At 37.9% G+C, this 25,080-nt stretch overlaps 1 protein-coding gene and 1 non-coding gene across 3 annotated transcripts; both read left to right on the top strand.

Moving 5' to 3' along the window:
• Positions 1-1,991: 1,991 nt before the first annotated feature.
• LOC148209026 (small nucleolar RNA R71) lies at positions 1,992-2,098 on the top strand. Its single transcript, XR_015787465.1, has one exon. It is a non-coding gene; the product is annotated as a small nucleolar RNA R71 (small nucleolar RNA).
• Positions 2,099-20,777: 18,679 nt separating this feature from the next.
• Positions 20,778-24,463, top strand: LOC111023217 (ribosome biogenesis protein NOP53). 2 transcript variants are annotated; one of them, XM_022300603.2, is made up of 11 exons: positions 20,778-21,137; positions 21,659-21,862; positions 21,986-22,011; positions 22,267-22,347; positions 22,501-22,611; positions 22,728-22,816; positions 23,496-23,615; positions 23,689-23,811; positions 24,035-24,101; positions 24,219-24,298; positions 24,388-24,463. In XM_022300603.2, exons 1-11 carry the CDS (start codon positions 20,969-20,971, stop codon positions 24,392-24,394), a joined length of 1,077 nt encoding a protein of 358 aa, XP_022156295.1. In that variant the 5' UTR covers positions 20,778-20,968; the 3' UTR covers positions 24,395-24,463. The 2 variants fall into 2 exon arrangements, with proteins under 2 accessions (XP_022156295.1, XP_022156294.1); XM_022300602.2 differs by having other exon boundaries at positions 24,219-24,463.
• The last annotated feature ends 617 nt before the right edge of the window (positions 24,464-25,080 follow it).

The following is a 25,080-nucleotide window of genomic DNA, read 5'->3' as shown; positions in this document are numbered from 1 at the left end:
TAACATCGGTTTCAACCGTAGCTACTCGTAGAAAGACTTTGAAACTAACAGCTAGGTCATAAGACAACGACAATGAGAAACACGAAGTCACTCACTTATCACTCATAGGTAGGGCATTATGAGAAACACGGAAGTAACGACTTACATTCTTCTTTTTGTATTTTGTCAACAGGATTGGTCACATTTTCCGGTCCTTCTGCTATCTTATCAAGCTCTTCTTGAATCTCTGTAACTAACAAGTCATAAAACTCATAAAAAATAACAGGATTCAAGCTATTTATAGCAGAGCACTCTTCAAAGTCTCCTGGTAATTTCATGGCGTCTAGAACGTTAAATTTAACTTCTTCATTATTTACCCTCATTGTAATTTCTCCCTTTCTCACATTAAAAACTGTATCCCCAGTGGCTAGAAATGATCTTCCTAAAATAATGGGAACGTCTAAGTCTGCCTTGCAATCTAGAATGATAAAGTCCGCAGCGAAAATGAATTTGTCCACCTGGACTAAAACATCTTCTATCTTTCCCTCAGGTCTTATGATAGATCTATCTGCTAGTTGGAGGGTAACCGTAGTAGGTCTAGCTTCTCCTATGCCCAAAGATTTGAAAACTGATAATGGCATAAGGTTAATGCTAGCGCCTAGATCACATAATGCCCTACCTAAGTTTTTCCCTCCTATGGAACATGGAATGGTAAAACTGCCAGGATCGTTACATTTCATGGGTAGCGGGCTGCCTACAGCTTCACTACTACATTTTGTCATGGCTACCAATTCATGCTCTCCTATCTTTTTCTTCCTAGAAACTATATCTTTCAAAAACTTAGCATAATTTGGCATCTGTTCTAGAGCTATCTACTAATGGTATATTTATATGCAATTGTTTTAAAATATCTAAAAATTTTCTAAACTGGGAATCATTATTTTTCTTAACTAATCTTTGTGGAAACGGGGGAGTAGGGGTAAAAGAAGGTTGTACCTGTGGAGGAACACTCGGGGTGTCCTCATTACCTTTTCTAATATTTTCTTTTTCTGGTGTTGTTGGATTTTCTGGTATCTTTACAATTGGTTCAGAGAACGGAATCTGTACATTTGTTGTTGGCATTGTTGGTCCATCATATGCCAGTCCACTCCTAAGGGTGACAACTTTGCACTGTTCTTTCCCTTCTCGTTTTGGTAATTCAGTATGGCCTGGAAAAGAACTTTGTGGTCTATTCTTCAATTCATTGGCGAGCTGTCCCAATTGGGTCTCCAAATTTCTCATTGATGCCGCTTGGGATTGTATCACTGCGTCGGTTCGGGCCATGTACTCTTTCATCATATTCTCAAGATTTGAGTTGTTATTTTGAACTGGTGGAGTCTGTGTTCTCTGATTGTACTGCTGTTGCGGTGGCGGGATGTATTGCTGTGTAGGTGGAACATAGGGCTGCTTGTTCTGCTGGCTCTGCCCTTGATTAAAACCGCTCTTGACCTCCCCATGAGAAATTAGGGTGGTGCCTCCAACCTGGGTTGTAGGTGTTCGAATATGGGTTAAAGTTCCTATTGTTCCCATGTCCTACATAAAAAATGGAAGCAGGGTTATGTGGACAATTATCATAAATATGGTTTTCACTGCAAAATGAACAAATGAGATCGTTGACTTGGCAAACAGGTGCAGGAGTGCAATAATCCGACTGCACAGGTTGTATCGGCGTGGCTAATGGATTTTTTATTCCCAACGCCATCTCTTTCAGCCTCTGGTTCATTGTAACCATCTCTTTTTGCATCGAGGTCGCAATGTCTAGAGCCAAAACTCCAGCTGGATCTTGCTTCTTTGGTGCTGCCCTAGATCTTTGCGAACACCATAGTTCGTTGTGTGAAGCTAAGTCATTTAGGATGTCGACTATCTCGTTAAATGTCTTCTTTGTAAAGGCTACGTTGGCAGCATTGTTTAGCATCATCTTAGTAGGATGATGTAAACCTCTAAAGAAATGTTCTATCTGGATGCATTCCGGCAAGCCATGGTTCGGACATTTCCTGATTAGTTCTTTAAATCTCTCTCACGCCTCGTGAACAGGTTCACGATCATACTGTCTAAAGGAGATGATCTCCTCTCTGATATCAGCGTGGCGAGTAGGTGGGAAGAATTTTGTTAAGAACTTCTCCACTAACGACCCCCATGTGGTGATGGATCCCGGTGGAAATGCATTGAGCCATGCTCTAGCTTGGTCCTTCAAAGAAAATGGAAAAAGTGTTAGTTTAAGAGCATCGTCTGTTATACCAGGTAATCGAAATGCATTTGCAATTTGAATGAATGATTTCAGATGATCATGTGGATCCTCATGTTCCTGCCCTCCAAAATGTCCAATTGTCTGCAACATTTGGAACATCATTGGTTTAAGCTCAAAGTTTGCGTGGGCTGGAATAGGGTTGACTATCCCTGAATCAAAGTTCTGAAAAGCCGTGGCGGCATATTCTCGCATTGCCACGTCTCTGTTGTCCGCCATCTGGATATGGTTGAATTCATTATTTCTTGTGTGATCCCTCATATTACCGTTAACAGCAGGTGGATCAACCGGATCACGAGGTGGAATATCTGCCATTGATGTGCTCGTACTCTCTACCTCACTTTCAGGACTGATTTCACCTTCTCTCTCTTTTTACTTTTCTAGTTGTTTTCGAAGGGTCCGCTCAATCTCAGGGTCAAGAGGTAGAAGAAAAGATCTTGTGCTCATGCACTTTAACTTACCCTTGTGAGATAAACGACCAAAAATATAGAACAAAAACGGTGGATGGAAATTACACCCAACAACAATTCACAAAAATAAAAACTAAAAGAATTTGAAAATAATTTTAAAACTAAAGTCCCCGGCAACGGCGCCAAAAACTTGACTGAACGTTATGCTGAACGCACGCACTAAGCGTGGTAACAATTCTATAGATGCAAGCGCACATCTGTCAGAGTAATATAAAATGGATGGAGTATCCAAGTATCGATCCTCAAGGACTTCTAAATAATTTCCAAACTCTAAAGTTTTAATGAATAGTGAACGTTGAAATGAGTGATTCTTGTAAAATGGGAAGTGGTCACAAATAATGGTTTTGGATTTGGGATTTGGTCTTATAATAGTAAAACCTAGCCCGAATTACTTCAAGATAGCCAACAAAGAATCACGGATACGCTAAGGACGATATGCATTTTACTTTAGGAACCAACGACTACGTTTTTCACTTGACTTATGTCTAAAGCAAGTTCAAAGTCCTAAGACATTCCCTAATATGTCTATTATGAGAGATATCTTAGTTTTAGGATGGAAATAGTCGCAACCTCGGGTTAAGGTTCTATGTCTAGGCTACTTAACCGGAACCCTTATGTCTAAGGCGCTACTCTCCTCGGTTTAACCACTCAACAATGCAAATAAGCAACCTTTTCAGTATTGACTTGTTAAGACTTACAGTGGCCTTCTCTAAATCCTAACTTTTTGGGAAAACATGTTGAGCAATGAGTGGAAAGCAAAAACACTACTTCTTAGCAACCCTTTTTAGAAATAAAAGGCTAACTATCCATAACTGGGCTGGAAACGGGAGTTTAGAAAGACATATTGAAGAAAATACAGCAAGTAAAATGGTTGAAATTGAAATGCATGTGTGAAAAACAAAAGTTAACTAACGGAGAGTTTTGCTCAGGATTGAGAGAGTCGCCCTTCTCTTTCAAGCAAGGGGGAGTGTCACGTGCTCTTTCCTCCAAAAACACAATTCTCTTAAAAAATAAAGTAAAGGCAAAGTAAAGATAAGCTAAATGCTGGATTTTTATAAATTTGAATGGGTAGAAAATAACTAAGTAACAACGGAAACAAAACAAAACTCAATAAAGGAATGTAAAGTGCTCGGGATTTAAAAACTAAAAGCAACTAATGAAAGCAACTCAAAAGTACTTAGAAAGCAACGAAGAAACACTAAGAATGATCAAGAGAAGGAAGCAAGGCTTGATGAATTTGGTGGAGAAGCTGCTGGAATTTATAACTGTACAGAATTGGTTAGGTAGGTCCTAAAACGATGGTGGATCACCCATTTCCAACTCCTTTGACTGACTAAATCGTGCTCAAACTGATAGTGGAACACTTCTTCTACACGTATGCATCGGTTGGAACCACCAAAACGCATTGGAAGACGCGTTTTATTAAGGGCAAAGTTGGAAGAAAAACAGTTTTTTGCAGCCTTCCCAGGCGCCTGACGCCTCCCATGTAGATATTTTCGTCTTTTTGCTTGTTTTGATTAATTTGCACTCCCAAATGGTCCTAAAATGTCATAAATACAATATAAGCCAATCACAAACCATCATATATGAATTTTGCATGAATTGGAACTCAAACGACCGAGAAAAAGTCCGAAACAAAGTTAAAACATAGTAAAAACAACATCTAAAACCTTCTTTTTACGCATGTAAACAAGTGTAATCAGGTTGCAAGGGGGATGGGCGTGAAGCATCTCTTGATCCTCAGCGACTCGCAACTGATCGTCAATCAGGTAACCGAGGAGTGCCAAGTGAAGGATGGTCGTACGGAAAAGTATTTGGCCAAAACTAGCGAACTCCTCGCCCAGCTTGAAGATTATGTGATTCAACAAGTTCCGAGGTCAGAAAACTCTAACACTGATTCACTGGCTCGCTTACCATCGGCTTACGAAACCGACGTACCGAGGTACCAGTTGAAATACTTGCTGAGTCATCCATCGACTAACCTGAAATAATGGAGGTCCAGTCAGCTCATCCCACGTGGATGGACCCAATCAAAAGTTTTTTGACCAATGGTTCGACTCCGACAGATCCGAGTCAGGCCAGGAAACTTTGACGTCAAGCGGCTCACTACGTAATGCAAGAAGGCAAGCTCTTTAAGAGAGGATACTCTCTACCGTTGTTGCGGTGCCTCAACCCAGAGGAAGCGAGGTATGTTATTTGCGAGATTAACGAAGGGATCTGGGGAAACCACTGTGGAGCTCGGTCTATGGCTGCAAAGGTCGTCCGCTAGGGTTACTATTGGCCGACGATTGATCGCGATACCAGGGAGTTCGCAAAGGCATGCGACAAGTGCCAGCGCTTCGCGAACATCTTGAGGCAACCCCTGCAAATGCTGACGCCAATCTCAAGCCCTTGGCCTTTTGCTCAGTGGGGGCTAGATCTGATCGACCCACTACCAAAGGCGAGGGGGCAGTTGAAGTTTGCCGTGGTGGTGGTAGACTATTTCACCAAGTGGGTGGAAGTCGAACCTCTGGCGTCCATTACCAAGGAAAATGTCATCAGTTTTGTGTGGAAGAGCGTAATATGCTGGTTCGGCATACCATACGCCCTCATTACCGACAACGACAAACAGTTCGATGGAACTCGATTTAATCAGTTTTGTCAACAGCTCGGCATACGCCACTTAAGCTCGTCTCAAGCCCATGCACAGTCAAACGAGCAAGTTGAAGCCATTAACAAAATAATGAAACGCGGTTTGAAGACAAAGCTTGAATCCCTAAAAGTACGGTGGGCAGAAGAGCTACCCGAAGTATTATGGTCCTATCGAACTACGCCCCGTCGATCTACTGGCGAGACGCCATACAACCTAGCTTTTGGATTAGAGGCTGTCATTCCCGTGGAGATCGGCATGCCAACGCTCCGAGTCAAAAATTTCGACGAGCAGACCAACGACGAAGCTCTCCTTCTGAATCTTGACCTACTCGAGGAGAAAAGGTCTCATTCCCAGCTAAGGCTAACAGAATACCAGAACCGTATGGCTCGGTACTACAATGCCAGGGTAAGAGTCCGAACATTCAAGCCAGGAGACCTCGTTCTCAAGAAGGTAATGCAGCATGTCGGAGCCCTTGAGACAAATTGGGAAGGCCCGTACAAAGTCTTGAAAGTAGTTCGCCCCGGAGCTTATCTGCTGACCAACCTCAATAGGAGACAACTCCCCCACCCGTGTAACGCTGAACATTTACGAGTCTATTATCAGTAAGGCAAAAGAAAGTTTGTATAATCCGATGTGTAAAATTTCTTTTCTTAATGAAAGCCGATCTCCAATGACTTGTACAAAATTTGACTTTATTCGCTAGTGCCGTCTACTACCGAGCTACATCAAATGGGGGCCAACGAAGACTACGTGGTATGACCTATGCTATGCCGTTGTATTCTTTTCAAACATTGGAAGAATAGATCAGCTTGTAGGAACCTGGCTATCCTTAATACTTCGAGCACACCGCCGAGTTGAATTGCCTCGGCTCGTAAGTCGTTGTGTAGGAAAGAGATTACCCAGACTTGAGAAATTCAAACAGCGGAATTAGGATTAAAACCTAACCAAAAATTTTCAAAAATTCTCTAAGTGTATAAACATCGGAAAGAAACAAATGATGTAAGGATTTTGACCCAATTTTGACCAATTTTGACTTCTTTGGATGAGATTTGAAGGTGCTTCACTTGACCATGTAAGAGTAGGCTCTAATTCACTCGTATTGGCTTATATTCATTTGGATTCTGTTGCAGATTCCTATCATTCTCCCATTTGAAATGATTTGTCATTGAATCTAAAGGCTCTCCTTGTAAAGCAAATCTAAAATCGTGTGCATCCTACAGTCGTGCTCTTCTTGGATTCCTCTGGACGTTGCATTTTTTGGTCATGGATTATAAAAGTAAATTTAGGACAATGCTTCTTAGGTAGCCCACTTGTAGTGTACTTCACATGTGAATTATATTGGCACATTTAAGAAGCAACCCGTGGATCTTGCTTTTCAATAAGCATTTTAACTTCCTGTAAGAATTCAAAAGAAAATTTTTGCACACTTGGCTTAAGTGCACCTATTAGAAAGCAAATCATTTTGTTTACAAGTTCATGTATGTGTCATTTTGAAAACAAAACGATGATAGTCTCACAAGCTCTTGTAACCAAAACCTTTTCATCAATTTTCATATGATCATCTATTATGTTTGTCTCACACTCCTCACTTTTGTCATTTTTGGTCTCTAATTGACATAGATCAATAGAGATTTCCACATTTTCTTTGCTAGTTTCCACAACATGTGTAATGACCTCACAATTAGAAACTTTCATGTGGGGCGTCGGAAGATCTTGCTCATGTTGAATTGGTTGGTCATCATTTTGAGGCATAAGACAATCTTTCTCTTTTTGAACTGATTCTGCAGCATGCCTCTCATGTATTCAAGTCTCATTTTCATCTCTTGGTACAACTCGGAGAGGTAATTTAAAAATTTACAAATCCTGGCCAATTCCTTCGCATATGAAACTTCACTATAGTGGTTCTCACGATGTCATCGTTCATGAGGAGACCTGGATTTGTATGAACATTCTCTTTGGTGATACACTGCTCTCAAATTTTGAAATAGAGAAGCCAAAATAGTTTGCTATCCAGTGGATAGTAGCACACTTATAACATAAACAACCTAACTTGGCTTATGGAAATAAATTAAGAAATCAAACAAGATGCAAAGTGAGATGAATTAAATCCTAGAATAAATACCAAAAGTCTAACGTCCCAAATTAATGTTCATCAACTAGCACATTTAATTCATTAAAGTATAACCACAATATTAAATGGCTAATGATTAGTTTTAAAAACTAAAGTAGAGATTAAACATGCTGAAATAACATCTAATATGAAAGTTTAAATAACAAAATAAGAACAAAAGAAAGCATAATCTCAATTTTTTACAGTTTTATTGACAGATTTACGAAATTGGATGATTTGACCTTGAAGAAAGCCGATTTAAAAGATCTCAAAGAAGACAAAGTTCTACAAGTATATGGAAAGTTGATGAAATGAAGACAAAGATAGATTTCTACAAGAATGAAACTGACAACAAGATGGAAAGACGTGAGGAAATACGATTTCTTTTTGTGTTTTTTTGCAGAATATGAAAAGTTGATGAAATGGAGACAACAAGAATATCAAAGATAGATTGAACAGAAACGCAAAGAAAACATATATCCAATCTTGAGACTAAAGCTCTGATACCAAAATGTTAAGAAACCCTTGAGAATTGTATCTAACAGACTTATTAACAAACAAGACCTTTAGATCACACAAACTCAAAAACCCTAAAAACAATTATGGAATCAAACCAAGGAAAGTAAAAATCGGATTATCTCGTTGATCAAATATCTCAAGGCAAGAAAATTTGTTCCTTGTTTGAGATTCGAATCACTCCACAAGCAAGATAGATCAAGTCTCACTTCAATTATCCTAAACATGCAACCTATCACAAGATTGCAAAATACATTAGCTCTTGGCTAAGAGCTCATTTCATTACATCTTAATTCCATGCTATATTCGGATACAAAGAACTGACAAGGCTTTATATAGCTGCATATAAACCATATGAAGAGTCTCAAGTACATGTAAAGACTCATAACTTACAATAATTGAAAAGACAAGCAAATAAATAGTCTACAATATGAAAAGCTTTAGCAAATGAAAAGATTAGAAATAAAAGCCAACAAACTTATTAAATCCCATTCATAATAAAGGATGGAAGAATTTTGACCCAATTTTGACTAATTTTGACTTCTTTGGATGAGATTTGAAGGTGCTTCACTTGACCATGTAAAAGTAGGCTCTATTGGACTTTTACTAGCTTATATTCATTTAAATTCTGTTTTAGATTGAATTTTCATATCTTAGACTTAAGGAAGGCAAAAAGTCCCCCTCCCCCTATGTCGTTAAGGATCTCCACTCTCATTTCCTTGGCTAGAGTACAATCTCAATTTCAAGGAGGTTATGGACTGGAATAAGAGATTGAATGAACATCCGAAACAGAGAGGAAAAAGAGGAATTTTGTGATTGGATATTTTGGGAAAAATGATGGTTTACGCGTGGAAATCGTGTACATTGTGCTTGATTTTAGGGTAAATCGCGTACATTGTGTGCGATATTCATTAAAATTGTGCGTATATTTCATGCAATTTCTATTTGTTAACTTAGACATTAAATCATGTACCATGTACGTGATGTTTTACCTTAACCAATTCCTACCCTGTTTTTGTCAATAGTTTTGATATCTACCCTCATTTTAAATTTTCTTATGTAATTTACATTTTTTTATATTACTTTAAAAACTACATTATTTTTGTAATTTCTTTTTTAAATCACATTATTCTTAAAACTAGCCTGCTACTACTCCTACAATTGTTCAATTATAAAAAAGAAATTAGAGGCAATAAAAAACGGGAAATTTGACGGAATAAGCATTCTCCATAGCATTTTCAGTTTTTTAATCACTCTTTATAAAACAAAAGTTTTCTAGGCATTTTATGATGTGAAATTATGTATTTACCCTTCTTCCACTTTTTCCTCTCTTATCTCCTTTGTCACTTTTCTCTCTCTTTCATTATTATTTCTCTTTCCCATTATTCAACTTCTTCTCTCTCTATCTTTCTTCCTCGTGCCCCCCTCCCCCCTCCCTAATTTTTTTTTCCAAATCTCTCCTTTCTCTTCTTTCATCAATTTCTTATTTCTTCCTATCATATTTTACCAGATCTCTTTCCATCAATTTCTTTTTTCTAATTACTATTATTCCCTTTCTTTTTTACTCACTACAAAAAGTAATTTACTCTAAAACTCTTAATCTTTCAACCTTTTTTTTTTTCTAAACCAACAACATCCATGATTCTCGTGACCTTCATCAATTGGCAGCGACGAATGCATCAAAGCCAACAAAAAAAAAAGACTTAATGGGGGGAAGGAACTTTGACTTACGAGGGAGAGCGAGTTGAGCGAGAGAGAGAGTTGAGCGAGAATTGAGTGAGAATTCCCATATCTTACTTTGAAGAAAAAAAAGAAAAAATTTCCGCTCAAATCCATGTGCCATTATTTAAAATTTTTTATTTGATAGTATTTAAATATAGGATTTTTAATGAGATTGTTTTTTGATAGTATCTAAAAATTAATTTTCAATATAATGTTTATCAATTCAATATCATTAAACAAATTATAAGGTGAATAATTTCAAATGTTTTGAAATAAAATGTCGTTTATCTACAAAATAATAATAGTAATAATAATAAAATTTAGTTAATTTTAATGAAATCATAAACAAGATTAAATCGATCAGATCTAAATAAATTTTGGAAGAGTTTTGTCAAATTCAAAATCAAAATAATTAACAAATAATTATTAAATATTTTTCTTAATTAAAAATTTGAAAATTGGAATGGAGAGAAACCAAATGTCAATCTCTCTTAAGTTTCGTAAGGAATGGTAAGTATTCAAATTTGAAATTTAATTCAAACTTGTTTCCTGAAATCTCTCATCAATCTCCTTAAATCTCTCGATGTAATTTTAATTATGATTTAATTATGATTGAATTTCAAATCTAACCCCACAATTTTGCTTTCCCCTCTTTCATTCTTAATTTAAATTTTAATCAAATGAAAGTATCAATTTAAAATCTAATTACAAAAAAAAAACAATAAAACGTGGAGAGAGAGACCAAGCAGATGAGAAAGAGAGACCGAGATGAGATCGAGAGAAAGAGCAGATGAGAGATAGAGACTGAGTAGACGAGATCGAGAGCGAGAGAGAGAGAGATTGAGAGCGAGAGTGAGAGAGACCGAGAGAGAGATCGATCGAGAGCGAGCGATCGAAATGAAGAAAGTCTTTTTCTTCGGTGAACGACCTCCGTTGTCGGCTTTGATGCATCCGTCGCTGGTGATTGCTGAAGGTCACGAGAATCATGGAGGCTATTAGTTTAAAAAAAATTGAAAAATTTAGGGGTTTTAAGAGAGAATTGCTTTTTGTGGTGAATAAAGAATAAATGGAATAATACTAATTAGAAAAAAGAAATTGATGGAAAGGGGAAGAAATTGATGGAAAGAGATTTGGTAAAATATGATAGAAAGAAATAAGAAATTGATTAACGAACAGAAATGAGAGATTTGGAAACAAAAAAAAAGGGAGGGGGAGATTGAAAAGTGGAAGAAGGGTAAATGCATAATTTCACATCATCAAATGCCTAGAAAACTTTTGTTTTGAAAGGGGTGATTAAGAAACTAAAAATGTTGTGGAGAATGTTTATTCTGTCAAATTTCCCATAAAAAACCGTAGATCCGACAAAATTAAGGGAAAATGGCATAGATAACCTAAAAAAGTTTGTGCTTTGCTCAATTGACCTCAATTAGAAAAATTGACTCAACTGACCAAATTTATTTTTTGGAATAGAATATTGAAGGGGTAAATTACTATTTTAGTCTCAATCTAGAAAGGAAGTGAGAAGTCCCAAACGAACCATAAACCAGGGGCATGATCGAATTAACACGGCGAGGTTTTGACTGTGGTTATTGTTAGCTTGACCATGGACAAGGTTTGACCTTGGTTAGTGTTAGATTGACCATGGCCGTGAAAAATAGTACCACGACCGTGGTGTTAATGAAATATATATAATAGGCTAGGTTTGACCGTGGTTATTGTTAGCTTTACCATGGCCGTGAAAAATAGAACCACGATCGTGGTGTTAATGAGATACATCTAATGGGCGAGGTTTTGATCATGGTTATTGTTAGCTTTACCATGGCCGTGAAAATTAAGACCACGGCCGTGAATGAAATGACCATTATACCCCTAAGTTGAAATTCTAACTATTGGTATCCTCTCATTCCATCTTCCTTTCTTTTCTTCTGTTTGTTTTCGTTTTCGTCCATTCGATTTACTCTGCCTCAATTTTCTCAGTTTCACTCTCTATTAGTTTCTTGTAATTTCGTGCTCCGAATCGCTTCCGATATCTGAAACTTCGAGGTTAACACATTTTATTTGGTATTTGCGTCCCTTTTATGGCAAAAGAAGAAGTTTTTTTACTCATTGTTGCATTTTTTCGTTATTCGTCCTTTCATTCCTTCCATGGCTGCCTATTTAGTATTTTCAATACTTCTAGGGCTCAAAATCGACGTTTTTTGTTTATGATTTAGTGTCTTTCTTTGGAGTTGTGATTGAAATTTTGATTTAGGACTTTAGGGTTTATGTTTTCTGCTGCATAAATTGTTGAAATTTTGGGCTTGCATGGGTTTGTTTGGGTTTTCGTTAAGAGTTATCATTCTGTTTTAGGGTTTTTGGCAAGTGAAGAATGAGGGTTTTAGGGTTTCAAAATTTTAGTTGAACCACGGTCGTTAACGCGGCCGTGGTTTTCTAACAAAGCATTAGTTCTGGGCAAATTAATGGGCGCGTTAACGGCCGTGGTTGAACCAAAATTTCGAAAATGAAGACCCTCCTTCAAGTAGCAGTAATTTACGTTATGTCCAAATTCACGGTCGTACCACGGCCATGGTCGTGGCCGAGAATTTCGATAAAATCAATATCCTCGTTCAAGTTTTACGGGAATTGGATTCTGCCATAATTTTCTGTCACGACCTAGGTCATGGTAAGCCGATGAATTTGGACAGAATACGTGTTTCTTTACTCTTCTTTTTTAATTTTCATTTGTTCTTTTCTTTGTTTGGGTTCTGGCTTGCTAAATAATAAGTTTTGTATATATCGTATTTGTTTTTCAGGTTTATAAAATGGAAATGGTAGCCAATTTGACCTGCCTATCCCACATAGGGAGCATGGTCAAGGCTGTTAAGAGTAAACTAATCCCTAGGCAACTTAGTATGTTTAAAAAGACCATTTTCGGCCATTTGCTAGACGTAGAGCTCGTACTTAATGGGCCACTTATACACAATCACTTGCTTAGGGAGTTGGAGGATAGTAGAGCAGACGTAATTACTATGGACGTGCTTGGTAATAGAATATCTTTTGGATTTAGAGAATTTTGTTTGATCATGGGCCTAAAAGGCCTTGGAAGTTGTACTTCGATGACAAAGTCGATATTTTACTAAATGAGTTCGAGACGAAGTACATGGTGATGCGATCTAAGGATGATCTTGATGCGGTCAAGATATCAATGTTATTATTTGTGAAGCTTGTCTTGTTTGGGAGGGATAGGACTCTGAAGTTGGATAATAGCCTCTTAGGAGTTGTGGATGACCTAGAGGTGTGCTGTAATTATAACTGGGTTGAAATATCTTTCGAGAAGACTATAAGAAGTTTGAAGCGTGCCCTGACGAAAAAGGGGGAAGATGGGGGGTTGAGGAAGATATATAGTATGTACGGTTTCCCCTGGGCATTCCAGTTATTTGCAGTTATTGTTTTAGTTTTACTTTATATTATATTTTGTTCATTTTATGTGATGTTGTCCCACGTGGTATTGGTACAGGTTTGGGGATACGAAACAGTATCCTGTTTGACTGGGTGGGTTGCTCATCTTAAAAAATCGGATGATGTCCCACACGTATTTAAGTGGAAGTGCGGACATTCACCTGCGTGTGTTGTCATCGAGTAGGAGATATTTCAGTCCACATCGGTAAGATCTTTTAGTAGTACATCGATATGGTATTTATTTTGATATAACGTGCCCTTAGTAGTATGTTTTCTGTACAGGCTAAAGTGGCTATAAGACTATTCGGAACGGAAGTGGAGGAAAGGTTCATAGAAAGGGAATTCGAGCCACCATCCAATGATGACTTCGTTGACAAGGAACAGGCAAGCGAGCAAGTGCTGCCTGCAATGGAAGGTCGTGACGTGCAGCACGATGCCACCCATGCCGATCCTAATGTCCCTACCATGGATACAGATGTGAGAGGTAAGAGGAAGACGAAGAATGGCAAGAAGCATCGATGCAAATGCAATTCTGGCTTGAGAGTCTTGACTGAGCAGGTGGCAACCATGGATACGCTGCTTGCCAGTGTGGAACAGGTGGTCACTTCTATGGACGATCGCGTCGCTGGCATGGAAGGTGATTTGAAAAGCATTCGGAAGTTCTTGCATCGTCTAGTTAAGGGCCTACTCTATTAATGCTTTCTATATCTCAATTGTATGTGCTCTGACATTATGATTGCTGCATATAAGGTCTACCAGTTGATACTTCGATTGTTCGAAAAAACATCGGTGGAGATGGAGATGGCACTGATGACAGAGATTCTGCAGGACCAGTTGGTGGTAGTAAAAGCCCAATGAAGGACAAGGACGAACAGCGCGACGGTGAAAATGAGGCTGACCAAGGCACCGACGCAATGGAAGCGGAGCCTACCGACCAACGAGGTGAGGTTAGGGACGTGTTGAATGCACTTGAGGCTACGGAAGTGCCTCGAGATGTCGGCGGGACTTCGAAAGAAAGGGAAACTGTGGAAATGAAGCATTCCAACATTTCGGAAATAGAACGTGCATCAATAGTGGACGTTGCGGTAGTAGCTGGTGTGGCGCAGCAAGTTACCAAAGATCCGAAGGAGGTACCAGTCCCACAGACACCCGAGATAAGTATGAATTATAGTGTTATTATATATTTCACTTAGTACCTATAGTTTCACTTAGTGACTATATTGTTTTACAGAACCAATTCTTCGATGACTTTTCGGACATGGAATCGGATTAGCTCCTCAACGTCCAGTCACAACCCCCAAAGAGCTCATCTAACATGGCACACAATCATTCAAAGGACGTGTGCATTTTATCCCAGCCATTTAATCCCCATCCACCTCGTTGGGGGGAACGGAAGAGGAAAATGCCATAAAAGCTTTATGGGTCCTGCGAAGTTAATGTTAAAGGTAAACAAAAGAAGGTCATGGTTTACAATCCCGTCGCCGAGATCCCGAAGGAACAAGACTCCAAATATTAGAAGTGGCTAGATGATGCCAGTAACCCACGATCAACACGGAAGATATGCTATTCATAACGAGGCAAGCAATGGTTTCGGGATATTCTAACACCACAAAAATGGTGTTCGTGCGAGGTACGACTGCTTTCCATACCTGAAATTGGTTATATTAATGTTCTTACCTTCACTTCCAACCAAAATTAAATATGTTGTTGGTCTTCACAGGTAGTCGATTCGTTGGTCATGTTCGTGCATAAGAAACTCAAATTGCAACCAGACTTATGTCATCGAAATTTTACCACTGGTGACCAAGTACTTGAGGTAAGCTTTATTATTCTAACAGCTCAATAAATATATTGTGTGTGTGTGTGTGTATATATATACGCCTTTTATTTAATAGTTGTACTGGTTACAAAACTTCCTCAAACGAACGGATCGTGTCTATGCCTGCATGCAATCTCATAACGCTATTGCTTCAAGGGTTGCAATAAACTATGATTGGGAGGGAAGAGTGAAGACTGTGCTCGGCTACATTGATGGTACTCACTTGGAATACGAGAAGTGTTGGATGGATTTCGATGCCGTTTACTCGGGGGAGTGCATTGGGTAATGATATGCATCGACTTCGAAGAGCTAAGACTGTGCTCAGCTCATTATATGGGACTCCTTCATGTGCATGACACTACTGCCTAAGTTGAAAGAGGAGCTGAAGTCGATGATAACTATTATCCCGACATTTATTTGCAGGGTAGGTATTCAGATAAACAAGCCGAACATACCAATCACGCCATGGTGCATCCGTAGAGTCGCATCAGCACCCCGAGATGGACGGTGATTATAGTATACTTTGTGTCAAATTTTTTTAATATCATGCCACTGCCTCTAGCTTTGATACCTTAACACAGTCTAGGATGTCATTTTTTAGGCTGCAATTTGCCATTCAGCTTTAGGCGAACAAATCTATCATTTGAATAGTACATTTGTAATAGTTCTGAACTATGTTTTGTATATTTGAACGTTGTTATTATGATCGTATTATCATTTTTTTGAATCGTATATAGTTGAATGCGATTTTGAATTTTTTGTAGTTGATTGTTGTTCATATACTGGATTTGGAAGTTGTTAAGATAAACACAAGTACACGTGATGAAAAAAGACTTTAGTAAGAAGTTGTTAAGAAACCCTTGAGAGTTGGATCTAATAACCTTGTTATCGAACAAGACCCATAGAACTCAATCCAAAAAACCCCGAAAACAAGTATGGAATCAACCCAAGGAAAAGTTTAAGAACGGATTACCTTGATGATCAATATCAAGAGTAGAGAAAACTCGTTTCTAAACTCGTGATTCAAATCACTCCACAAGAGGTGTGATCAAGACTGCTTGAATGATCCTAACATGCAAATTCTAAAGACACAAGAAATTGCACAAGAAATGGGAGATAAAGCTCTCAACCAAGCTAATGAGAAAACTTACTTTTCATTAAACTTCAAATTGTGTTTACAACAAGACATCTCAAGGCTACATATAACCATCCTAGCAAGCCATATGAAAAGTCTTAAGCAAATGAAAAGACTTGTAACTTACAAGAAATGAAAAGACTTGTAAATGAAAAGATATAACTTACAAGAAATGAAAAGGCTTGCAAATGAAAAGACATAACTTTAATAAATGGAAAGACAAGCAAATGAAAAGGTTAAAAACATGGAAAGCCAACCAAAATAAGTGCAATCCCGTCCATAATGAGGGATGTGAGTGTTTGACTTGGTTTTTGAATTGAATGAGTTGACTTTGACTTGTCTTGATGGAGTTGACTTTGACCTTGACCAAGTGGACTTTGACTTGCCTTAAAAACACTAAAAAATGCATAACTTGCACCAAATTGAAGTGCATAGTTCCAACTTCTTGCACGTCTTCCTTTTTTTCTCTTGTCGAGTTCAAGAACGCTTGGACACGAAGTAGCAAAGCTTGTTGAAGTTTCCTAGCTCTCGATCTTGTAATCGGTCCATGAGGTATAACAAAGGTAGCTCATTGGTTCATATCAGAAGTTATTAAAAAAAATGCAGGACGCACGGCCGAAATATTCATAATTCACGGCCATGATGTTAATAATTCACGACTTTGATGAGTGATTTCACGATCGTGGTGGAGAGAATTCAAAGTCGTGGTTGAGAGAATTCAAGGTCGTTTGTTGAGAATTCAAGGTCGTGGTGTTGAAATTCAAGGCCGTGGTTTTGAAAATTAAAGGTCGTTGTGTTGAATGTCCACGACCTTCATTTATTTGAATCATGACCACAGTCGTGATCGAGAAACTAACGACCATGAAATTTTTCAGAAAGTGACTATTCATCCCTAAGTATGACCACGAGCGTGTTTAGATATATTTCAACCTAGTTAGTTTCAAGAGTAATGAAAAATATATTAAGTGGTTCGGTCGAATAATAGAAAAGTGAATAAGAGTACAATGTTTTCAAAAATACGGTTAATAGATCAGCTAATGTTTTACATGTCTCCATTTGTAGTTCTAAATGGCTGCCGGCACGTTTTTCTATTATGTCCCATGTTGCCACACTGACCGCATTTGAAGACTTGGCAGGTCTCCCCAGCAGATGGAATTCGTACACGCGAAATATATTTGGCAGCTCCACTTTAAGGTCGACGAAGTCATCAGGTAAAATCCAATCCTCCTCATCGCTGAGAGGGTACACAGGTTCGACATATGGGTTAATGAGAATTTGGAAAGTATATTCAGGTGAGCGTAGTGTGTACCTGTTCACGTTCGATAGGTGGCCGCTGTAATAGCGTGGGAGCAAGGAAGCTGGAAGTAGTCAAACTATTTACATCCACATGTTTTTGCATTTAAATTCACACGCACCCTTTTTAGCCCATCGTTCACCTCCAACTCGTGGTGGTAAATGGGTGTGATGGAGTGAGTACGAGAGAGGATCTCTGCAGTACACATCTTATTCTCACCGTAGTCAGTAAGAATGGTTTTACGACTGGATGCGTAGGTTTGCCTCTCATAAAACCACCACTGTAAGAGCGCACGAGCATGTTCAAGAAGTGCAGTGACTGGCAAAGAACGTTCATAGACGAGGACTGCATTCATAGACTCTGCAATATTAGATGTCATTTGGTCATACCTCAAACCCAGTTGAAATGCACGAGTCCATCTTTCAAAACTGATTCCTTCCAAGTATCTTTAAACCTCTAGAAATCCTGCTAGTTGGGAAAAATAGTACCTGAACTCTGATTTCCGACAGGCCTTTGCTGCTAATATGAACATTTCTTGCATGACATCGTCCTTGAACTTGTCCTTCACATTCGTGGATAAGTGTTGCATGCATATCCCGTGAGCCGTTTGAGGAAAGACCTGCCTAACAGATTTCGTATTGGAAATATGTCGATCAGATACGAATAATAACCCATCAACCTCTCCAATAAACATCTGGACCATATTTAAAAACCAAGTCCAGAATTGATCACTCTCTTGATCGTCAATTCCAAACGCAAGAGGATATATTTGATTGTTGTCATCAACAGAATAAGCAATAAGAATAACACATCTATATTTACCCTTGAGATGTGCACCATCTATCACGAGCACTGGGCGAATACAACTGGAGAACCCTTTAATACAGCAACTGAGGGCCATGAACGCGTACTTAAAGTACTTATCTTCCTCTAGCTCCACTTCAAAAATATTGTCTGAGTTAATAGCCTTCAATGCTTCACCATACTTGTGTAATAAAGTATATGAATGTGTAGGTGACCCCATAAGCATATTCAAGACAACATTTCTGGCCCGTCATGCCTTTTCATATCTAATGTTCACCTCATAGTTCTTTCGCACGTCGTTAATAATGTCCTTAGGTCTGTACTGACGGCTGACATTCTCCAAATTGGACTTCAATAACTGACCAACCACCAAACTCCGAGCTTTTTTGTGGTCATGGTTCAGTAATTCACGTTTGCACTTGTGAACATCATTAAACTTCGAAATGATGAATGAGTCACCAACTCGGATACTCTTCGCACGCAAACCTCATTTGCAACCTTGTTCGGTACATCCAATGGTGTATAATGTCTTCATCGATTTTTTAACCTTAAATTCGAAATTAAGCTTCATAGCTAACATAGACAGCTTGAAGCGTAGTTCTTCTTTCAAATGGAAAATACCTTTGACAACAATTTCACCTACAGAGTCGGACTCATTGCTAGTTATGATATTCTGCATCGGACGTGAAATGTCTCATTCAACTGTTTGACAAGGTGCATTCTCACTCACTGTATGGGACTCATGAACATGTTGACCTTCATTCTCATAATGATCTACAAACACATCCTCGGTATGATATTCATCCTTCTCCCCATTGTCATACTTGTTCCCACCATCATCCTCAACTCCATCTTCAATATGATATTCGTCATAATCATACTCATCATCGTTCTGAAATTCATACTCAGCCTCATTCTCGTACAATTGACCATAATATGGAGATTCGTCGTTGCCTAGGTTACATGGGACAACATTATCAGTCAATGGTGTAATCTGTGGGACAAATGAGGGGGATCGACATCGTCAAGAGGAGAATCAACAGAAATAGAAGGGTCGAAACATAGATCATTCTGCCCTGGGTAGTATGGGAATGAAGACGATGTATGGGTTTCGAAAAAATTATTTCCTCTTCTGCTCCCACTACCATATGATGCTTTAGATACGACAGTTATGTACAAGGGTACTTGTGATGGATCGGGAGGGCCATTCAAATAAAATCTCAAACTGGTGTCATCAAATATCAGATAGTTCGGGACTTCGTACTGAAAATCAAATCTATATACACACTGTACAACAAGACCAAATTGGTCAGAGTCAATTCTAGTAAGCATGTGCTAGACACTTACTAGGTTGACATATGTTATCGTTTCATAGACATCTAGCCCACCCATGACGCCACCTTCGTACACCGTACCAGCTTTGTTCAATTTGCCACCGTAGATCACAAATAGTTGATGCATCCTGCATGGATAATAAGAATAACACATAAGTAATTAGTAATCAAAGTCACAACGACCGTGATAGTTTAAGACACAACCGATAATATAAAGCACAAACACGGTTGGGGGCACACACAACCACGGCCAAGGGAATTGCTACCACAGCCATGAATCGAACAATAAATGTCCACGGCCGAGGGAACATGCTACAACGGCTAGGGGAACATACTACCATGGGCATGAATTTAACAATAAAGACCCCGACCAATGGAACATGCTACCACGACCATTAATCAAACAATAAAGGACCACGGCCGTGAATCAAACAACCATGGCCGAAGTAACCTACAACCACGGTCGTGAATCGAACAAAACGGATCATGGCCGTGAGACGATCAAGGGTATCTGTATGCAACCACGACCGAAATCACCAAATACCACGCCTGTTAATCATACAAACATTGACCACGACCGTTAAACGAAGAAATACGGTAATGAATCATTGACTTACGAAACTTTTGACCCACAAAAATACACCTAAAAGTTCAGAAATTTCATTCACTCCAACTAAATACATCATATTCTGAACGAATCGAAAACAATATTATGAATCAATCAAAAACTAACCTCGTTGAAGATGTGAAAGATCAAAAATTACCTTCCTTTAAGGTATTCAAGATGTGAAAAATGTTGGAAAATGTTCACAAGTTCTTGAAAAAAACGTGAAAGATGTGCATGAGGACAATAAGGATTGAAACATACTTTTATTCTCTACAATCTGTGCGAATGTTTTGGTATATATTAAATGATAGTACAAAAATTTGGTGGAGAATTAATAACTTGGTGGTACTTTAATAAATTCACGGTCATGAATCAAGTCGAATTCGCCCATGGTTTTAATTACATCAACCTACGTGATTGGAACTATTTTCGTGCTAGATTGGTTGTAGTTTAATTAATTTGTGGGTACATTATCATTACATCATCTCTAAAATGTCAGAAAAGTTAAGATTCGGTCAATTGAGTCGATTTTTTTAATTGAGGTAAGTAGTATCAACTTTTTAGATTATCTATGCTAATTTCCCCACAATCAAACAAAAAAGCATCGGAACCGAACCATTGTATGATATAACGAGGAGTTCAACAAACCTAAAATCTGTCTTCTTCACAGTTGCGGCGGCAGAGATAAAAGATCCAATTGCTTGCATCAACCTGCGTCCAATCTACCTGCTTTGCACGTCCGGTACCGCCCCTCCGGGCGCCGTCCAACGGCACTGCGCCAGCCGCCGATACTCCCTGAATTGACGATCCTCACTTTCAGAGCGATGGGGAAAAAATCAAAGGGCTCTAGGAAGGGGAAGAAGGCATGGAGAGCAAACATAAGCACTGCAGACATTGAGGATTTCTTCGACAAGTCCACAAAGGATTCTCTCTCCGGCGGCTCTCTCTCCGCCTTTCCCAGCGATTCTCTTTTCGTTGTCGATAAGTCCAGAGGTACCACTGATTGTATTTTCGCTCTATTCGACATGTTTTGACCAAACATTTCATCCGATATATGACTGATGATTCGATAGTATCCTTAATCTACTTTCATGATAATGTGGTAAGAGGCTGGATTCAACCTATATTTGTTTTCTTAAGAGTAGGAACTGGTTTCGGTTAATAGAACACTGAATTTTTTGGACTAAATTGAACTTTGTTCTATCTGCGTGCACAAAATCCATTAAATAGGACCCCAATGGGCCTTACTTGGTCATGTTGGCTCTAGAGGTTTCAAGTTCGAATCCTCTAGTGAGAGATGAGTTCGAGGACAGAGTTTATCCTGGATATAGGAGAGCAAAGCTCTGCTGATTATATAAAAAAAAAAAAAACCCATAAAAGTAGGTTGGATGAGCAAACACATGCATTTACTTAGGAACTACTAGCTTGTTGATATTAACAATAATTGTATATAAAGGAACAGATTGTCGATGTTTGCACTTATTTTTATTTTTTCTCCTTGTATTTTTGTATAGATCTTTCGGTGAAACGGAAAATAGAAAAGAAAAGGGACAAAGTACTTTACAGCGACAGCATATTGAAAAAGAATCCGTTTGTCCAACCTGTGCCTTCTTCAATAAATAAGAAATCCAAGAAACAACCAGAAGGGGCTTCCAAAGCTAAAGAAACCTCTCAAGATGGTGCCAGGGGTGGCATGTTTGATTTATGGGATGATAATGGTGTTCTTTTTCCCTCTCATTACTCTTATAATCTGTATCTCACGTTTTGTTCTTAACAACCATTTTTAATGGGAAAATAGAATAATCAAACATTGCACTACATGTTTTTTTTTGTTACTGTAGGTGAAGATAAATGCAAAATCAGTAAGGTACACTCTGCTCTACCTGGTTAATTAATTATGAGTCGTGTATTTTATTAAATCGCATTAATGTCATAAGTTTAAGGTCATCAGTCTCATATATGGTAATATCGATGATAAAGATATCAGAGTCTTATGCTTATGCAAAGAGGGGGAAAAAAGAAGAAAAGAGGTGGAAAGAAAAAAGAATTATCAAAATGAGGGAAAAAGTATGGATTTAATTGCAAGAATATAACTAGGTAACGTTGATGCAATGTTGGACAGAAACCGAAGTCATCTATTATTCCAGCAGTAGAAGTTGAGCCTCCAGGATGTTCATTCAATCCGTCACATGAGAGTCATCAGGTAAGGCAATAATCCTGAGATTTGTTTGTAATTATTGTAAAAGAAGTTAGAAAAGTCGTCATGTAACTTTTTGATAATCAATTGTTAGAAGTGCTTTCTTCCCTTCAAAGTCTTTTATCCATTTTTTCTCTTAAGCTTCCCTAACAAATGCAGGATATACTTGCCCATGCTGTTGCAGAAGAAATGCAGAAAGTATATCGAAATGAGCTGGGGCCTGAGCCAGTTCCTTTAACAGTACCGGGAGAAGTTCTTAGTGAAGAAGATGTGAGTATTTTCATCTATAAACTTGAATTGTATTAGAAAACTTCCCTCAATATATAATCTATTTTTTAGTTACTCTTTCTTGATTCAAGAGGTTATCTTCAATTCCTGTTTTGCAGATGTTATTTCTGGATGCTGATCGTGATACAGATGAGGAAATGAATTTGGATGAAATGGATCAGAATGAAAATAATGAATCAGAAAAGAGGTCTCATTTCTTGGAGCAAAATTATTTTAAAGATTGCAGATTTTTCAACTCGTTTGGATCATTGTTTTGTTTCTCTCATGAATAGTTTTCACTATATTTAAGTAGAAACAATGTACTTCAATTGCTTTTTTGTTCTTTTATTTTTCTGCTTTCATTGGGATTGGGATTGAACAGATCTTGCTTGCACTTCGATTGTATATGTCCATGATTTCTCTTCTAGCTTGCATACTTTTGCAACTGTGGAAGTAAAATGTTTCAAGAATTCTATTTTACTGCAATTCTATTATTTTAGGATGGAATAGGAAGGTTTTTGGAAACTTGGGAATTGGGAGGAATCTAAATGACGTCTGGGTCTGGGATTGTCTGCAGATCAATGTGAGCCTCTGTTTCTTTTATTTGCAAGGAGAGAGGTCCTATTATTTTGCTAGCTACTAGTTTGAGCGTTTTCGTTTTCTTTTTCTTTTATTTTTTAAAATTTTTTAATTTTAATCCCTGGTTTCTAGGTTGGGCTTGAACCTCTGGTCTTTCTATGTGTTTATGTTTTTGGTTTGTGGATTACAATAATTTCTTATGAGATTTTGTAAAAGGTAAAAAAAAAAGTGATAATTTCTTGAGAGAATATTTTAGGAATGATATCTTCAAGTTGGTGTTATTTAAAGAAATTAAGCTTGTTGCACAGGCCTCTGAAGATGCGGCGGGTGACTCGAGTTGAGTTGAATAAGAGAGCTAGGCATAAAGAACAGCTCAAAAAGGAAGCCAAAGCAAAGAAGTTGGAGGGAATTTCTAAAGAGATTGACAGGTAAATTAGTATCCTTTCTCCTCCATCGTTACAAAAGGTTCAATGAACTGAGCTTTCACTCTTATGGATGTAGCTTGGTGGATATCATTCAAGAAATTGCCAAAGAGGATGAGGAGAGACACAGGAGACATATCCGGCGAACAATAGCCAAACAGGAGAGATTAAAGTCATGCCCACCGCGCTTGGGAAAGCACAAGTATGCAGTATTATCTTTATATAATTCATATCGCAACTCTGAGATTGTTGTTTTTCACTTTTTAGTATCCCACTTGAACGAACAAGTAACAAATCAATTCGATTCGAAAGCTTCGTTTAATATCTACATAGCATAAAACTTCACCATATTCTTTGTTCATGCTAAAACAAGAAAAAGGAGAAGAAAATTTGCATTTTGAATTGCTGCATGGTGTTACTTCCAGGTTTGGGCCTGCTCCGGTTCAAGTCCTACTAGCCGAAGAAATAACTGGATCGCTTCGCAAGCTGAAGGTGCGGTCATCTAGTTCCCCTCTCTGCATCATCATTCCTGAATACTTTTATAAAAATCGTGATTTCTGAAATTTAGATGTGAACTAAAAGAACATTGTGTTGTATAAATGTATATAGGGCTGTTGCACCCTTTTGAAGGATAGGTTCAAGAGCTTAGAGAAAAGAGGAATAATTGTCCCTACTGCCAAGAGCAGAAGGTTGGTAATTAGTTCTTCACAATTAGCTGTTTTTTTGCGGTTGAAGATTTCAACCATAACTTATATTTTTTGCGGATTTCGTTCAATAGGAAATAGGAGAGACGTGTGACGAACTTGACGAGACGAGAAATGATTTCATATTATATATATTATCTTCGATATGTAGCTCTTTTTTGTATTAGATCAGGTTCTTGTTTCCATTATATATATAGTTTCATCCTTAAATTGAGGAGTTGAAAGGATTTTGCTTCGCATCTTGGCAAAGTGGCCAAGAAGTAACATGGGTCAAGAAATGATTTCGTATTCCATGATTTGGAATAGGGGAAATTTTGAAATGAATGTGGTTAAAATTTTGTTTGGATGTTTGTTGGAAAAAATAAAATAAAATTTTTACTAACATAACATTTATCAACTTCAAAATTACCCTATGTCAAGGTTCAATTAGTAATTTATAATATAATTTTATGAAGATCAAGTTTGACATTAAGGTTTTGTTTACCTGCAATGGGAATGGGAATGAATCCAAATTAATTTCATTTATTGGAATTAAATCAATTAGAAATGAGGATGTTATTTCTTTGATGTTTACTAGAAAGTTTTTGAAATTGGAATCACGATTCTTTTGATGTTTTATACTAAAATTATTTCAAATCAGAATTGGATATATAATAATTATTAATATACTCTTTTTTCTTTTTCTTTTTCTTTTTTTTTATCATACTTTTTCTTTCTAATTAATTACAAATATATTATTGTATTAATTTTTTTACTAATTATAATAA

The sequence above is a fragment of the Momordica charantia genome (genome assembly GCF_013281855.1).
Source record: "Momordica charantia cultivar OHB3-1 chromosome 9 unlocalized genomic scaffold, Mcharantia_2.0 BLBB01000009.1, whole genome shotgun sequence".
NCBI lineage: Eukaryota > Viridiplantae > Streptophyta > Magnoliopsida > Cucurbitales > Cucurbitaceae > Momordica > Momordica charantia.
Note: the sequence above shows the minus strand (reverse complement) of the source record. Positions and strands in the feature narration are given on the sequence as shown.